The 19,551-nt window shown below is 41.4% G+C and overlaps 1 protein-coding gene across 2 annotated transcripts in view; it reads left to right on the top strand.

Annotated features, from left to right (window-relative positions):
* Positions 1 to 1,308: 1,308 nt before the first annotated feature.
* The window catches only part of LOC110531962 (renin), a 73,501-nt gene continuing 55,258 nt past the window's right edge, over positions 1,309 to 19,551 (top strand). The window contains exon 1 of one of the 2 annotated variants that reach the window (XM_036987860.1): positions 1,309 to 1,799. In XM_036987860.1, the coding sequence (XP_036843755.1) occupies positions 1,762 to 1,799 (38 nt within the window). In that variant the 5' untranslated portion in view covers positions 1,309 to 1,761. Of the gene's footprint in view, positions 1,800 to 8,311; positions 8,484 to 19,551 lie in introns of those variants that run through there. The other variant, XM_036987861.1, reaches the window with a different exon arrangement.

The raw sequence follows: 19,551 nt of genomic DNA, 5'->3' as shown, positions 1-19,551 counted from the left end.
CACATGCGCATCTGGTGTTTCAACAACTATCCAGTTGTCAACGACTTCCAGAAGGCTCATAGACATGCAGAGGCCGATCTGGGGTGGTATCTGCTACTCATGTGTCCGTATGGGAGTTGTATTAGGCCTGCAGGATGAAAATACAGCTTCCCACTGGATTGGTCCAGACACACACAGGGTCTGAAGCATCCATCTTCCCACAGCCACTCATTGGCCCCAAAGAGTTCATTAAACTAGGTCCATCACCACTGAGAAACATGCAACCTTACTGCCACTCAAGTACCAAAATAATACTCCCAGTGCCAAACTCCACTATCCAGTCTCAATTTCCACTGCCCGTCAATCCCACATTACTGTGACTAACTAGAGCCATAATAACCAGAACAGTCTTCAAACACCCCGACAGACAATAATGAGAATTTCAGATCTCCTGCTCAGAGAGGAGGCCCATTCCTGTAGATTTGCTTTGATTTAGATAAATTCTGACTGCCACAGCAGACAGATATATGACAGCAGACAGATATATGACTGGGAGGAGGTGATGTTGCTGCTAGGAGCATACACACACACATGCGCACTCCTGCCTGAAGCTGTCCTGTTCAAACATGTTCTGGACCGTGGGAAAGTGATGGTGTGCCGTTTCAACCAAATAGTAAAGCCCCCTTGACTGGCTCAAATAGCAGACCAATCAGCCTGTTACCAACCAGACGGTTAGTAAGCTTCTGGAAAAAAATGGTGTTTGACCAGATACAATGTTATTTTACAGTAAACAAATTGACGACAGACTTTCAGCATGCTTAAAGGGAAGGACATTCAACATGCACAGCAATTACACTAATTACTGATGATTGGATGAGAGGACTTGATTATGAAAATATTGGGGACTGTTTTGATAGACTTTAGTGCCGATTTTGACATTATCGGTAATAGTGAATTGCTGGAAAAACGTATGCGTTAAGGCTTAACACCTATAATGTGGATAAAGAGTTAATAGTCTAACAGAACACTGAGGCTGTTCTTTAATGGAAGCTAATCAAATATATTCCACTTAGAATCAGGAATTACCCAGTGCAGCTGTTTAGACCCCTTACTCTTTTCAATCTTTACTATGTATGCGGATGACTCAACACGATACACGTCAGCTACTCCAGCGACTGAATTGACTGCAACACTCGACAAAGAGCTGCAGTTAGTTTCAGAGTGGGTAGTAAACAATAAGTTAGTCCTAAATATTTCTAAAACTTAAAGCATTGTATTTGGGACAAATCATTCACTAAACTGGCGGGCGGGAGACAGGGTGGTGCGGCAGGTGCCGCTTCTCATTCGAATGCTGTAATTTTATCTAAACCGCCGATCCCAGCTAAGTAACTCATGCAAAGAGTTAAAGCGCAATTATGTGTTTTATCTCCAGTACTCTGCCATGATTGTCAGTTATGTGGCTGCTCTACTGATAATCTCAGTGCGTCCTTGCTGGGATGACACAATCAGTCTACTACCGGAGAATATCAACACCAAACACATTGGTTCACCGTTCCACGGGAGCGGACAGTACACAGCATACCATAATGTTCTGAATAATGGCCAAGTCTACCTCGCTCCTTATTCTACTGAACCGCTTAGGCGTAACAAACACAAGTCCAACATTTATCGGAAACTGTTAAACTACCTGTTCACTACCCTCCTGCTCTCCGGGGATGTACAACTCAATCCTGGGCCCAATATCACCGAGCCAGTGATACGCACCGGAGTGGAGAGCGGTGGATGGCCTCGTCCACTGGTCGTCGCCGCTGTGGAGGTGGGTGAGTGCTATGGTCCTATGGTTTCTCTCGACTCACCCGGCTCCAGGATATATTTTGACTCTTCAAACATACCAGAGTCGCTATATGCGATCCCTGACTCTGTTTCTGGTACGCAAGCTATTTTAATTAGTTCCCCGCATCCAGTGCAGGCGGGAGTGATTGTTAATTGCGCTACCGAACTGCCCCTAATCAAAACGGCCTAAACCCAGCCGTCAGAAAACACAGAAAATTTAACTTTTTTCAATGTGTCAATCACTCTCGAGTCATCTGGGACCCACGAGCTAAGCCCAAGGGACTACTAGGGGGGCACTTGAACATTCGTAGTGTCATTCCAAAAAGTGATCAAATTCAACATCTACTCACAGACTCCAACCTTGACTTTCTCTGCCTCTCAGAGACATGGCTCCATAAACACTCTCCATATGCTGCTTTGATTGTGCCTGGCTACAATATTTTCAGGAGAGACAGGATTGAAGGAAGAGGAGGGGGTGTGATGATTTACATTAAAGAACATATCCGATGTAAACATTTGAGTGGTCATGTGATAATGAACTAGAATGTATCGGCCTGAACGTTACACTGTCTCCCCAAATGTCTTTTACCCTCATTGGAATGTATAGGCCACCTTCCACCAAAAGTGTGTTTTTTGATCAGTTTAATACCATGCTTAGGGAATGTGATTTTGGGAAAGAGGTCATCTTAATGGGAGATTTTAACATAAATTATGAAGACAAGTGTTGTAGGAAAACCCTCAAACGGATCACTAATACCTTTGACCTTACACAGCTAGTTAAAGGGCCAACCAGGGTGACTTGTTGCTCTAAAACACAGATTGATTTGGTGTTCAGTAATAAACCAGAGAGAGTGACTAAATCATTCAATATGGTTACTGGGCTGTCTGATCATAATCTGACACTTATAGCCAGAAAGCTGTCTAAGAGCAGGTTTAACCTCTCTACTGTTAGAAAGCCGGATCAACTCAGAATACCTAAGAGTGAATTAAACTATTTTGAAAAAGCAATTAAGGGAATAAACTGGAATGATCTCTTGTCCTATACAGACGTGGAAGCTGATAGTCAGGTTTTTCTATCCACAATCCAGACTACAATAAATGGCTTCCTAAAGAAAATCAAATCCAAACCTGGCCAAAAGAGCACTCTTCCTTGGCTAAATGGAGAAATCTGGAAATTGATGAAAGAACGAGATTATGCTCTAAAAATAGCCCTAAAATCTAAATTAGAGCATGACAGACGTAGGTTTACCATGTTGAGAAATACGGTGATGAAAGAAATCAGACAGGCCAAGGCAAACTTTTTTATTAACATAATTGGTGAAGCAAAGGGAAATTCTAAATTGATATGGGAGAATCTAAAAAAGTTAACAGGGAAAGACCATAGTAACACTGCAAAAAGACTAGAAATCATGGTGAATAACAATCTAACACAGGATGCAGTCGAAATAGCAATAGCCTTCAATTCCTACTTTATTGACTCTGTCAGGGCACTGACACAGAACCCCTCCACTTGTTTCTTGGGCTCAGTGCTAGTGAATGACACTCAACCTGTCTTCATCATAAGGGAGGTTTCTGAGTCAAAGGTGAACAAGGTGATTAGCTCACTAAAGAACTCTAAAGCCAAAGATGTGTTTGGGATGGACTCTACCTTTCTTAAAAACTACAAAGAGTCACTCATTGGCCCCATTACTAAGGTCACCAACACATCTATTGGTCTCGGTGTGTTTCCAAGGGTATGGAAGTCGGCCATAATAACGGCCATCTTTAAATCAGGTGACCCTGCTGACGTGAGTAACTACAGGCCCATTAGTATACTACCTGTGGTGTCAAAGGTTGTTGAAAAGTGTGTAGCAGAACAACTGATTGCCCACCTCAACAACAGCCCCTTCACATTACACTCCATGCAGTTTGGCTTCAGAGTGAAACACTCCACAGAAACGGCCAACTGCTTTCTTCTGGAAAATGTGAAGTCCAAGATGGACAAAGGGGGTGCTGTTGGGGCTGTGTTTCTGGACCTAAGGAAGGCTTTTGATACTGTTAACCATGAGATTCTCATCACAAAATTGTCCAAGTTCAACTTTTCCCCTGATGCCTTGAGATGGATGAAATCATACTTTGAAGGCAGAACTCAGTGTGTCAGAGTGAGCAATGAGCTGTCGCCCACTCGTAGCTATGATGTGGGCGTGCCCCAAGGGTCAATACTTGGGCCCCTCCTGTTCAGCCTGTACATTAATGATCTGCCTTCTGTCTGTACTGGGTCTGAAGTTCAAATGTATGCAGATGATAAAGTGATATATGTGAATGCAAAGAGCAAACAACAAGCTGCACAAGAACTCACTACTGTAATGGTCCAGGTTACAAAGTGGCTCAGTGACTCGTGTTTGCATCTCAATGTGAAAAAAACTGTTTGCATGTTCTTCACAAAGAGGGCAACAGATGCTACTGAGCCAGATGTCTATGTGTCAGGGGAGAAGCTCCAGGTGGTATCCGATTTTAAGTACCTTGGCATCATACTTGATTCCAACCTCTCTTTTAAAAAGCATGTGAAAAAGGTAATTCAAATAACCAAATTCAACCTAGCTAATTTCCGATTTATACGAAATTGTTTGACTACAGAAGTAGCAAAACTGTACTTCAAATCTATGATACTCCCCCACTTAACATACTGCTTGACTAGTTGGGCCCAAGCTTGCTGTACAACATTAAAACCTATTCAGTCTGTCTACAAACAGGCTCTCAAAGTGCTTGATAGGAAGCCCAATAGCCATCATCATTGTCACATTCTTAGAAAGCATGAGCTCTTGAGTTGGGAAAATCTTGTGCAATACACCGACGCATGTCTTGTATTCAAGATCCTTAATGGCCTGGCTCCCCCTCCACTCAATATTTTTGTTAAACAGAAAACCCAGACATATGGCAGCAGATCCACAAGGTCTGCCATGAGAGGTGACTGTATAGTTCCCCTAAGGAAAAGCACCTTTAGTAAATCTGCATTCTCTGTGAGAGCTTCCCATGTCTGGAATACACTGCCATCAGACACACATAACTGCACCACATATCACACTTTCACAAAATGCTTGAAGACATGGCTAAAGGTCAATCAGATTTGTGAACATGGTCCCTAGCTGTGTGTTGCCGCTTTCCATGTTGTCTGTAGCTTGTGAGGTGTGGAAACACTTTGTTGCTTTTATGAATTTTGTCTTGCTGCTTTTTGTTTTATGTTGCTCTGTCTGTATGCTACGTAATGCTTGTCCTATGTTGCTCTGTCTGTATGCTATGTCTTGCTTGTCCTATGTTGCTATGTCTTGCTTGTTCTATGCTGCTATTGTCTATATTGTAATTGTTTTTAATAACCTGCCCAGGGACTGCGGTTGAAAATTAGCCGGCTGGCTAAAACCAGCACTTTTACTGAAACGTTGATTAATGTGCACTGTCCCTTTAAAAATAATAAATAAACTCAAACTCAACCCTAAACCGCAACTAAATATTGTAATGAATAATGTGGAAATTGAGCAAGTTTAGGTGACTAAATTGCTTGGAGTAACCCTGGATTGTAAACTGTCATGGTTAAAGTATATTGATCAAATCTAATAACATTTAATTTGTCACGTGCCAAATAAAACAGGTGTAGACCTTACCGTGAAATGCTTACTACAAGCCCTTAACCAACCATGAAGTTCAAGAAATAGAGTTAGAAATATTTACTAAATAAACTAAAAGTACAGCTGGTTGGGAGCCCGTAAAATGGCAGCTAGCCCCTCTGGCACCATTATCACACATCAACAGTAGCTAAAATGTGGAGAAGTGTGTCCATAATAAAGCACTGCTCTGCCTTCTTAACAACACTATCAACAAGGCAGGTCCTACAGGCCCAAGTTTTGTTGCACCTGGACCACTGTTCGGTAGTGTGGTCAGGTGCCACAAAGAGGGACTTACAAAATTACAGTTGGCTCAGAACAGGGCAGCATGGCTGGCCCTTAAAAGTACACGGAGAGCTAATATTAATGACATGCGTGTCAGTCTCTCATGGCTCAAAGTGGAAGTGAGATTGACTTCATCACTACTTGTTTTTGTAAGAAGTGTTTTGACAAGCTGAATGTACCAAACTGTCTGTTTAAACTACTAGCACACAGCTCGAAAACCCAGTCATACCCCACAAGATATGCCACCAGAGGTCTCTTCACAGTCCCCAAGTCCAGAACAGACTGCGGGAGGCACACAGTACTACATAGAGCCATTACTACATAGAACTCTACTTCACATCAGGTAACTGATGCAAGCAGTAGAATCAGATTTAAAAATCAGGTAAAAATACACCTTATGGAACAGCGGGGACTGTGAAGAGAACACACAAATGTACAGACACACAGGCATACAAGTGCTAGCACACACACACGTACATTTTAATATTGTTGTATGGTGGTATTATACATGTTGTATTGTAGATATGTAGTGCTGTAATAATGTTATATGATGTACTGTTTTATATTCTGTTTTATGTGTAATGGAAGTGCCTTATTGTGTTTGGACCCCAGGAAGAGTAGCTGCCTTGGCAGCAGCTAATGGGGATCCCCAATAAATAAAAACACTACAAATTCAAACATGGTTGGGTTAGGAGCTAAGTAACATTGAATCGCCAGCCTGTAGGCCTATTACAGCAGGTTTTTTGTGGACTGATTTAGAGTGCGCTCTGGTCACGTCCACATAGTTATCCAGCTCTCAGTTATTACAATGTTCTATGTCGTGGGTTGTTTTCCTAATAGGCCTATCTGTATTCATTAGCCGTTTATGTGATATTATGTCTTGATATCTTGAAATACAGTGCCTTGCGAAAGTATTCGGCCGCCTTGAACTTTGCGACCTTTTGCCACATTTCAGGCTTCAAACATAAAGATATAAAACTGTATTTTTTTGTGAAGAATCAACAACAAGTGGGACACAATCATGAAGTGGAACGACATTTATTGGATATTTCAAACTTTTTTAACAAATCAAAAACTGAAAAATTGGGCGTGCAAAATTATTCAGCCCCCTTAAGTTAATACTTTGTAGCGCCACCTTTTGCTGCGATTACAGCTGTAAGTCGCTTGGGGTATGTCTCTATCAGTTTTGCACATCGAGAGACTGACATTTTTTCCCATTCCTCCTTGCAAAACAGCTCGAGCTCAGTGAGGTTGGATGGAGAGCATTTGTGAACAGCAGTTTTCAGTTCTTTCCACAGATTCTCGATTGGATTCAGGTCTGGACTTTGACTTGGCCATTCTAACACCTGGATATGTTTATTTTTGAACCATTCCATTGTAGATTTTGCTTTATGTTTTGGATCATTGTCTTGTTGGAAGACAAATCTCCGTCCCAGTCTCAGGTCTTTTGCAGACTCCATCAGGTTTTCTTCCAGAATGGTCCTGTATTTGGCTCCATCCATCTTCCCATCAATTTTAACCATCTTCCCTGTCCCTGCTGAAGAAAAGCAGGCCCAAACCATGATGCTGCCACCACCATGTTTGACAGTGGGGATGGTGTGTTCAGCTGTGTTGCTTTTACGCCAAACATAACGTTTTGCATTGTTGCCAAAAAGTTCAATTTTGGTTTCATCTGACCAGAGCACCTTCTTCCACATGTTTGGTGTGTCTCCCAGGTGGCTTGTGGCAAACTTTAAACAACACTTTTTATGGATATCTTTAAGAAATGGCTTTCTTCTTGCCACTCTTCCATAAAGGCCAGATTTGTGCAATATACGACTGATTGTTGTCCTATGGACAGAGTCTCCCACCTCAGCTGTAGATCTCTGCAGTTCATCCAGAGTGATCATGGACCTCTTGGCTGCATCTCTGATCAGTCTTCTCCTTCTAAATTAACGATGTTAACATTTCTACTCGCATTTGATCTTTTGGATAATAACTATGGGACATGATTAGTGATAAGATTATACGTGTGCATGCTAGCAACATGAACCAACATTAGCAAACATTTGCAATCTGTGTTTGGATTAATTCTGCGTTAGGAGCTGGGCTTTTAACAAGTTGAGGTGCCCATTTTCGGGAGCGTTAGGCTGGAGTGACACGGTGATTCTTATAAAGTACAACCAAACTTTTTTATTATAGCTCCTTACATCATATCTCTATCACACAAATACACAATATTGGAAAATCCAGATCTTACAGAGCATGGCCTGGTATTGAGTAAATACCTAAGTAAGCGCTTCAATATGAGGGCAGTGATAGAGTCAATCCCAGCATGTACTGCTGACTGCTAATGAGGTTACTCAGACCAGCCCCTTCCAGCCACAGATATGTAGGAGATCAATATATTTGATCAGACAATGGTGCAGAGGCTGTTTATCCCAGACTGAGCTGTTCTGGTAAAGCTACCAGAGCATTAGATCACTGCAGTGAGTCAGTAGATGGATGTCAGCCAGCAGGGATACACCCTAAGACAGGAACTCCACCCAACAACACTCACCAGAGAACTCATGTACTATAACAGCAGAGCTTTTAATCAGCATACACAACGTCGCTACATACTGATGCATAATTCAAACTAGTGTATAATATCTATCTGTGGATATTTCAAAGAGTTTCGTCAAGAAAGTGTGCAACATACTTTGCACTGAAAACAATGATTTTCTATTAGATTGTGGATTTGGGGGATTGTTGCGAGACACATAACAAGTAAGTAGAGAATAAACATGTCAATATCCAGCCAAGTGTAAAGGTTATTATAGTGCTTACTGCTTACAGGTCAGCTGATCACTCACATGGCTTATGAGTAACTTGCATCTCTTATGATGGACAGAGAGAGCTGGAGGATAGAGAGAGGAAGAGAGGGAGTCATCCTTTAGAGATCACAGACAGACAGGACACAGATATCACAGACAGGACACAGACATAGTGAAGACCAAGTTGTTAATAACACATAGGCCTTTCAATTCTGATAGCTGCAGAGGATTTTTTAAACCTATTTTTAACACTAAACATTCAGCCATAAAAAGGTTAATTACGCCCATGAGTATTCCTTTAAATACAGAGGCCACTCCAAACGAACATGTGTTCCTGCCACACCAACCTTGATGACAGCGAGGCGAAATGAAAACCATTTTCATATACTATCAGCATCTACAATAGGTTTATTTGCACTGTTGAAAACCACAACAAAACTAAAGCAACAGACCTAACGCTGAACTATGGTTCAACTCTATACAGCAAAGTCTATAATGGTATAGATATTACTTTCCAGATGTGTGAATTCATGATCGGCACAGCTTAAATGTACATTTATCTCCACGATACAGGTCCCTGAGAGTGTGTGAGTGTGAGCATGTGTTTACAGTAGTCAAGTGTCTCAGTGAGTTCAATACTTTTATACGAGTGTGCTTGTTTGAGTGTAATGTGTGCAGAGCACCTGACTCAAATCATGCACATTGCGCATTGAAATGTGAACAAGTTTTTCCAGTGGGCTGGTGGGGACTGGAGACAGATTTTTAGTTACTCTTGAATGTCTCCCTATGTAAACAGCTACCATAGAGCAAAACAAGAGAGCCAAAACAACAGTGTTATTGTGCATGGAGAAGATGTCCTCCTCCGCAGCAGAACAGTATATGACCAGAGCATTAATGAGACTCTAGACCCTGTGGCTCCAGTCTAAAAGCAGGCCCTGGGGCAGAGGCCCACCTGTCTATCAATGCAGGCCCCTCACCTATCAGGTTGAACAGATATACTCTCATACAGCTTGGCTCTCTGCTATTACTGTCCCAGTACCCTTAAATGGCCTCGTTATCTCCTTGGACAGTAAAATTATTATATTATATTCCTCACTGTGGATATGAGAGAAGTGGGAGAAGAAGAAGAATTGGCTAGAGTACATCATCTTAGGAATGCATGGCCCCTGTCAAAATACAATGAAACCTTCTATCACCTTACAGTATATAACAAAAACACTGAATAACAACAAGGCCTGAATAATTTATCTGACTCGCCCTCAGATGAGCTTCCCTATCTAACCTTGGCAAGCAGCCATTCTTCCTGGTCAGTAATGCGGGATCAGGCACTCAAAAATTCCTTGAGATATCAACAGACGGAAAGAGAGAACCATCTAGAAAACAAAATAATGGATTTAGCTGTCAGGAGATCTCACTGACGCACACTGAAAGTTCAGAGGGCTGGGAAGATGATAGATCAGTTAACACACTCTACAGTATCCCTCTGGATTGTCTGTAAAGACAACGATAACGGTCATTGGAGTTTATATGATGCCATAACTTGTTTGATGTTGGCCATGCACTTTATTTTAAATCACCACAGAATCTTAGGGAGAAACATACAGGCAGTCAATCAGACAATAACAACAGAATTCTGCCGTTATAGTTCCACAAGCACAGTCAAATACAGACACGCTTAGGTTAATCTTTAGAGAACCTGGAGGAGAAATTGATAGTCAGGCCATAAGGTCTCAGAAGACCCCAACCTGCTGTGCATAATCCACTCATCCATTATGTAAATAAGACATTTTAATTGTATCTTATCAGCATTCAGCCAGTACAGCTGTTGCAATGTGTCATTACATGCATATGGATTCTAAAATGTCACCTTTTTACACGTCAGCTGAAAATACGGAAACTATTCAGGCCCCTCTGGAACAGGTTTTCATCAAGGACCTCTCTGTTCTTTGCTCCATTCATCTTTGTCTCGATTCTGACTAGTTTCCCAGACCCTGCCGCTGAAAAACATCCCCAAAGCATGATGCTGCCACCACCATGATTCACCGTAGAGATGGGGCCAGGTTTCCTGCAGAAGTGACGCTTGGCATTCAGCCAAATTGTTCAATCTTGGTTTCATTAGACCAGATAATCTTGTTTCTCATGGTGTGAAAGTCTTTAGGTGCCTTTTGGCAAACTCCAAGCGGGCTGTCATGGGCCTTTTACTGAGGAGTGGCTTCCGTCTGGCCAATACAATAAAGGCCTGATTGGTGGAGTGCTGCAGAGAGGGTTGTCCTTCTGGAAGGTTCTCCCATCTCCACAGAGGAACTCTGGAGCTCTGTCAGAGTGACCATCGGGTTCTTGGTCACCGCCCTCCCAAAGCAAAGGGTCTGAATACTTCTGTTTTAATTTTGGGGTATTGTGTGTGTATATTGATAAATAAAATGCTTTATTTAATCAATTTTAGAATAAGGCTGTAACGTAACAAAATGTGGAAAAAGTCAAGGGGTCTGAATACTTTCTGAATGCACTGTAGATGTGATTTATTACAGACCAAATTGGTATATTATTGTATACAATGTTTTGATATTTCAAGCTTCTCCATATAATGTATGTTAAGTATGTATATAAAACAATTGAGGTATACATTGAAGCAACGGTTTTGTTTGATTAGGCTTAATTAGTACTGATTAGGATGTTGAGAAACAATAATCACATATGGCATGGTATTACTGCTCACTTTCAGCAGTTTAATACTGTCTGACACAAAGCTGTGTTCTTGCCAGCATCTACCAACGTCCCCATTTCCCAACACAGTAAAGCATTCATCCTTATACCAAAGATGAAAGAATTATGATGGTTCACCGGTTTGAGAAAACTAACAGACAGATCAGAATACATTGTGCACTAATGAAACAATCAACCAACAGAAAGATGGAGAAATACAGTAGCCAATCGCGTGGCTTCAAACTAAAGGGCACTTGTGCTAGCGGAACGCAACATTTGTGTTTGTCGCTCAGAATCTAATCTAGTGTCTTATCATTTCTTCCACTGGCAACACACACAGTTCATTACACTAAGAACAACATCACTTCCAAGAATGATCTTATTTTGGGGGTCACTTTCAAGATGCTCCTCATTCACTGTAAAAACCCAATCGTAAAGGTACAGTCATTCTGAAAAGTATTTTGTCTCTCATGGCTAACTACCAGGAAGTTTGAAAAGACAGGCTGAGTGGGCAGGGATCTTATATTCATGAGTTTGCCTTGACTGACAGCTCTTTGAAATGTCAAGCAACTTGGATGCAGTGAGCAGTTTTGGAATGAAATCGTCCCAAGCAAATTTGGTGATACACAAAGCAGCTCAAACAATATTGAAATTGCATCAATTAAATACATTTTTATTATACATCTCCCATTTGGCATGTCTTATGATGTGGTTCACAGCACCGCTGACTGATGTGTTGACTTGACAACTGCGTCTTAGTTTTGAACGACCCTTCCCCCTCTTTTGTTCCTTGCTGGCTGAAGACCAGGCTAGCCAGTAAATAGCTAACACCAGACACATGAAGACCTAGCTATCCAGTTACTAGCTAACACCAGACACATGAAGATCTAGCTAGCCAGTAACTAGCTAACACCAGACACATGAAGACCTAGCTAGCCAGTAACTAGCTAACACCAGACACATGATGACCTACCTAGCCAGTATCTAGCTAACACCAGACACATGAAGACCTAGCTAGCCAGTAACTAGCTAACACCAGACACATGAAGACCTACCTAGCCAGTATCTAGCTAACACCAGACACATGAAGACCTAGATAGCCAGTAACTAGCTAACACCAGTCACATGAAGACCTAGCTTGCAGTATCTAGCTAACACCAGACACATGAAGACCTAGCTAGCCAGTAACTGCTAACACCAGACACATGAAGACCTAGCTAGCCAGTAACTAGCTAACACCAGACACATGAAGACCTAGCTAGCCAGTAACTAGCTAACACCAGACAAAGATGAAAGCGGAAACATAAGTATCTTTGCCATAGATGAATAGGGTAAACTTTTAATTATATTTGCTGACACCCTGCAGTCAAATTTTGCCACCAGTAGAATAGCTATCTAGCTTTATAAACCACAGCCCTCTGCAAACACGCCTTCTCAGATGTTGGTTACACAGTGGTATTTTATAAAATAGCTAAAAGACTATCATATTACCATTAGTGTATTAAAATGATAGTTAAGGCGATGCCACCTTGGCCACGTAATAATGGATCCAAGTGTTTAACATGGGGAAGGGGACCAGTAACTTTACAATCAAACTTTATCAATGTAGAAGCAGCAGTAATTGATCATACTTGGTCATCATACTTTGATCTGGTTTCCTTAAAATATTATCCAATATCATGAGCTACATGATTGTGACTGTTCATGACCTTTAAGTAAAAGCGTTACTTTGAGTGGACTGACGCATCACTTCCCAATACTGGTTGACTAAGGCCCCCAATCCGGCAACTCTCAGCAGTCTGTTGAAGATGACTCCAGGCTGTACAGAATGCAGGGAGTTGGGTCTGCTCTGATACAGAGGGGTATGCAGAGTGTGAAAGTGTACTGTAACGTGATGTGTATATAACAGGGATGTAGGCAACATAAAGTACAGTAGTTGGGACGTGCATATTGCAAAATCTCTAAGGATGTAGATCATTCTGTTTTGTGGATGAAATGAGGACAGATAGCACCGTATCTTGTCATGAGCTTATTGAAATGTATCCCTGTGAGCGGCATTCCACAGCAGCTGGAGTCATTTCTAGGTTTTTAACCACTTCTGTGCAGGCCAGAGTATAGGCATTCATGATGAGTACATACAGTGGGGTTTGGTTGGGCAAATGATGCAACCATTAAAGCAGCTATTACTCTAAACGAATGCATAATGCGGGGAAATATGTGTGGTCTGTCCACAGGAATGGAGAGAACCGTAGAGACAGTCAGTCATTACCTCCATGAATCAAGTGAGAGTAGGATCTCTCCAGTGGGCTGTTATGGAGGTGGCACATTTCTCATCTCTCTGTGAGAGAAAGAGAGAGAGTGAGAGAAAGCGTGTGTGTGTGTGTGTGTGTGTGTGTGTGTGTGTGTGTGTACGTGCGTGCGTGCGTATGTGAGCAGACAGACAGGGCAAGGCCGACTGAGGCAGACTCCCTGTGGGTTAACACCTGTTTCTGCAGTACAGGAGACAACACAGACTTCTCCATCCATCTCCCAGACACAACCCCACTGAGGACAACACTGCTGCTCTACAAGGAATACAGATGGGACAGTCAGACAATGGTATTATTAGTCAATTCACACTGAACTTGTCCTTTGATTTAGGGGCTTTGGATAGTTTGATGAGGACGAGGTGAGAAGAGGATAGTAGCGTACTCTTCTCTTCACTACTGGCATTTCTCTGCTGTTACATTTCTCTGCTGTGGAAGATCTGTGTGTAAGGGCAATTCCAGCATTATGGGCCTTATACTTGCATGCAAAATCCCAACGTTAATGTCTCACAGAACGGACAAACAAAATATAAATTAAAGTTTGGAGGGGTGTGTCTATAGTACCCCTTGGGGGATTGTATACCCTAGAAAGCGGACGTCTAAATACTGGCATGTTGGAGAAATAAAGCAAATAAGAATGGATATGGATATTACATGAAATGGACAAGCTTTTAGGCTAGACTGAATATATTAGCAAAAGTCTGTGAGTTTGTAAGTCTTAGGTCAAAATAGGGCCAACTACCCTGCCATTCAGGTCCTCTACATCAGGTCTGGAAAATCGTTAAAGACTCCAGCCACCCAAACCATTGACTGTTCTCTCTGCTTTCACATGGCAAGTGGTACCGGTGCATTAGATCTGACACCAACAGGCTCCTGAACAGCTTCTATCCTCTAGCCATAAGACCAGTAAATAGCTAACAAAATGGCTACACGGACTGAGTTGACACTATTATTTCTATTTTTGAACTCTCTATGCTCACTCACAGGACTTTACTCATTCACGCACACTGACACGCCAACACACACATAACATACACACACACACACATTTATACTGACTCTACACACAGGCACACACATACAATCTTAATTTACACTGCTGCTTGTCTGTTTATCATACATCCTGATGCTCCAGCCAAGCCAAGCATCACACAGTTCTTCTCTCTTAACTCCCTTTCCCCTCTGTGTCTCATTCACTCAATTGCATTCCGGCCGCTAAGTGCACACACAAAAACTCCCATTAGGACCACAGAAATAAATGCCTATAAAACCGTATCTAACTGGTGGGATACACAAGCTACTGTATATTCCTTACCAAATGACAACAGTTTTATCACAAATAAAAAATAGACCGGTTGATTGAAGTAGGAAATATGTGTTCCAACAACCAGCTGCAGTTTTGGAGTAATTGTCTCCCATCTCTTTTCTGCTTAGGCTAATTTACGAATGGCTAGTGCCATTTAGAATTGGTTAGCCTAGGCTACAACCCCCATTAACGTGAACAGGTTCCACTTGAAATATGCAAAAACTTTAGTTTGATGAAGACAAAGAGCGTATTTTCATCAATCATAAAGCATATGCCTACTCAGCAAACAGATGTTGTGGCTGTAATTCATCACCAAGCAGTGTTCAATGTGGAGCTGTTAATCCATTTAGAAAATTCGAAAGAATCGACAGAATAAACTAAATCCAACGTCTGTATTGGGAAAAGAAGACTGAAAAAGTTGTCTTTCAAATCACCAAATTGAGCCCCATTTCAAATTATTCTCTTTGAGAATCACTTTTCCAGATGCGAGATGCGCATCACTGTGAACTTTCTGTTATATTTTATTCTTTTTTTTTTACATAATGATTTCTTTTACTATAAAATAGGTGTCACATGTGCCTCTCATTTATCACATTTCTGTACCTTATCTGGATTATTATCGTAACAATTGCACCGATGTGGTCAAATTATATATAGCCGGTTAAGATATGTTGTATGAATTAACAATGGAAATACAATTTAAAAAAATGTGAACAATTATTTAATTATTAGGCCTACTATCACAATTTTACACATATTTTTTTCCATTCTAACAAGAAGTTCCTTCATTCCACGCCTTGGCACATGTGTGTACGACTGGGCATAAATGTATGCACACTCTCAAGCAAATGTACATTTTACGTAGTTTGTGCCTACGCATTATTTTTATAACCCTTATTTTACCAGGTAAGTTGACTGAGAACACATTCTCATTTACAGCAACGACCTGGGGAATAGTTACAGGGGGAAGGAGGGGGGATTAATGAGCCAATTGTAAGCTGGGGATGATTAGGTGACCATGATGGTATGAAGGCCAGATTGGGAATTTAGCCAGGACACCAGGGTTAATACCCCTCCTCTTACGATAAGTGCCATGGGATCTTTAGTGACCACAGAGAGTCAGGACACCCATTTAACATCCCATCCAAAAGATGGCACCCTACCCAGGGCAATGTCTCCAATGTCTCCTACAGGAAAGGGTGCTTCCTACTGGCCCTCCATCACCTCTTCCAGCAGCATCTGGTCTCCCCTCCAGGACTAACCCTGTTTAGCTTCAGAAGCAAGCCAGCAGTGGGATTAAGGGTGGTTATTGATAAATGAGGCCCCTGGATTGTACAATATTTGCACATTATTCTTTTTAAAATGCTTCAAGCTCTGTCAAGTTGGTTGTTGATCATTGCTAGACAGTCATTTTCAAGTTTTGCCCTAGATTTTCAAGCCGATTTCAGTCAAAACTGTAATTAGGTCACTCAGGAACATTCACTGTCATCTTGGTAAGCAGCTTCAGTCTATATTTGGCCTTGTTTTTAGGTTATTGTTCTTGCTGAAAGGTGAATTTGTCTCCTAGTGCCTGTTGGAAATCAGACTGAACCAGATTTTATTTTAGGATTTTGCCTGTGCTTAGATCTATTCTGTTTTTTTTTTATCAACAAAATAAACTCCCTTGCAGATGACAAGCATAACAAATAGCACGCAGCCACCACCATGCTTGAAAGCATGAAGAGTGGTACTCAGTGATGTGTTGTGTTGGATTTGCCCCAAACACAACGCTTTGCATCCTGGGAGAGAGAGGAGGGACACATGGCTGATGAAAGAGGAATCACCCACCAGGAGTATAGGTCACCGTCAACCCAGAGTTAATTTCGGCAACAAAAATAGTGACACAAATATTTGGCAAACCTATTTTTCAGTGGCAATTGACTAAATAGACCCAGACCAAAATGAGGCAAAATTACCCCTGTAACCTTAATCTGACAATTAATTAGAATGGACAAGAGTTTTTTGAGAGAATGAGAGCTTTTCAGTGAAAAGCACAATTAATATTAGCAGCACAGATGCACAGCACAGTTCTGTTCAGCAGTGGGAAGGACCCAACCGGTACACACAGCCTAGCCTACATCAGCTGGTGAGCTGCAGAGGTGCAGCGATGAGTGTGGGCAGACAGGCAGGCTTCACTCTGGCTTCACTCTGGCTCGCTTACACATATCACCAAGGCAACACTCCTGCTACTCCGTAGCTAACTACTCACCACCAGCCTTCTAGTTAGATACCCTTTGCCTGGTTAAGAAACACAAGCTTCTTTATAAAATTAAAAACAATAGCAGCATTAACTTTAATAGTAAAACAACAGTTTAGATGTTTTTCTCTCCCTTGAGTAAAGAAAGGTTTTTGAATATGTAGTCTTGTACATTCCGTTTGGCATTCATAGCCAGGTTCTGTAGCCAACGTACTACCCAAGTTTCCCTCTTTTATCCTCAGAGAAAACAGCTTGATTCTAGCCATCACTGTTCAAAAGATATGACCCATAATACCGGCACAACATTTTCTTCTTTCTATTGTGCATTGCCGGGCCACATTTTACATTCATAAAGCATGTACCAGGTGTTCTAAAAATAGGATACTGGCGGACCGTACCGGTAACCATTTGTTTAGGCTACACCTTCTTCATGTTACCTCATTAGCTAGCTATACCTAACAACCTGGGGTGAGTTCAGCAGGACACCATGTTTTGGAACGTTCAGAAAAGTGCTATGTAGAACAAACTCGCCTCTGACATGTTGAATAAGGAATAACATTGGCTTTATTCATCTACTTTCTATCCGCAATGTTCAAAAACTTTTTACAACTGAACGTGGCCCTGATAACATTACCAGTAGCCTATATGCAAACATTTGATGGCACAGAAAGAAAGGGAAATGGATTGCAAACAATTTAAAGACTAAATCCCTCTTGCCACTATCCAATGACTGGGTAAATAACTTCAGTTTGAGTTAATGTGGACCCAGTGACTCAGACTTGAGCACTTGGACCAGGACTCGAGCACGGGGACTTGGATTTCAGCCATAGGGACGTGTGACTAGACTTGTGACCTGACCATCGGCGACTCAGACTTGGACTTGAGCTCAGGGGTCTTGGGACTTGATTAGGACTCAAAGTTTAGTGACTCGACTATATCACTGCGCGAAACCGTCATTAGCTCCCATTCAGTTATTAGCAACCTGCTCTACTTTGAACATCAATGTGGCTGTGGCGTCTGTAGAACGTTGATAACAATGACAATGTGACGGAGGTGCAACCAATACTACACTGAACAAAAATCTAAACGCGTTGGTCCCATGTTTCATGAGCTGAAATAAAAGATCCCAAAAATGTCCATATGCACAAAATTCTTATTTCTCTCAAATGTTGTGCACGGTTCTGTTTACATCCCTGTTAGTGAGTATTTCTTATTTGCTAAGATAACCCTACACCTGACAGGTGTGGCACTTCAAGAAACTGAAAAAACAGCATGATAATTACAGAGGTGCACCTTATGCTGGGGACAATAACAGGCCTCTCTAAAATGTGCCATTTTGTCACACAACACAATGCCACAGATTTCTGACATTTAGAGGGAGCCTGCATTTGCTGAATGCAACGTTGTGAACAGAGTGCCCCATGGTGGCGGTGGGATTATTGTACGGGCATGCAACGAACACAATTGCATTTTATCAATGGCAATTTGAATGCACTGAGATACTGTGACGGGATCCTGATGCCCACTGTCGTGCCAAGATTTGTACACAATTCCTGCAAGCTGAAAATGTAATTATCCCGCCATTATTTGCTAGGAGTCAGGACCAATTGACTGTCCTTAGTAACAGGTAACATTATTAATAACAAGTTGAGTATTTCGATCCTGCATAAGCTATATAGCAACTTGACACAAACAGTCATAAAGCCTGTTTTTGCTATGTAAAGCATTGTGTTAGGCTACTATTGTCAAGTGCTTGCTGTTGGTGAGTGAAATAGTGAGACAAGGCACAAGACAACAATGATGAAAGCCTCTCAACTGGGAGTTGACTATGACTGACAGACAGTAGATAAGAGCCATATAGGCAAGTCAAAGTCCTCATATCCACTGTTCAGTGTGAGATGACAGAACAACACAGTGAATCACTGTCATATGCCTGAGTTTCTAGGGCCACAGTTTAAGTTATATGAAGGCATTATAACCAAAACTGTCGTGTGAAATGACACTGCAATAAAAAGTAGTGTGTCACATAGTTTTTTTTTAGTTTAAATTAGGTTACAGCAGGGCATTTCAATGTAAAATGCTGCATGAGCACTAACATGTGAAGTTCATAGGAGCACATCAAATTTGATGTAAAAATTAAAGCTAAGAGTTTTATATTTTTGAGAAATTAATATATATATGTATATATATACATATTTCAACAATTTTCCATCCTAAAAATGTGGAAAAAGCAAAGACTATGATTTATGGTCCAACAGATGGAAAAGGGGACTTAGAAAACATCCAGCAGAAAAGTATTAAAATGATATTTTCACACTCTGAAGTTGAAATAACACCCTGAAATTGTGCGCATTATGTTAATGTAAGAGCTTTTTGAAGAAAATGCCTGGAATTTCAGCCTGTTCAGGTGTGATAAAACTTCTGGCCCACATCATGACGTCACAATGTGATCTGACTTAATTCATCTGGG

Source organism: Oncorhynchus mykiss, chromosome 9, assembly GCF_013265735.2.
Source record: "Oncorhynchus mykiss isolate Arlee chromosome 9, USDA_OmykA_1.1, whole genome shotgun sequence".
Classification (NCBI taxonomy): domain Eukaryota; kingdom Metazoa; phylum Chordata; class Actinopteri; order Salmoniformes; family Salmonidae; genus Oncorhynchus; species Oncorhynchus mykiss.
Note: the sequence above shows the minus strand (reverse complement) of the source record. Positions and strands in the feature narration are given on the sequence as shown.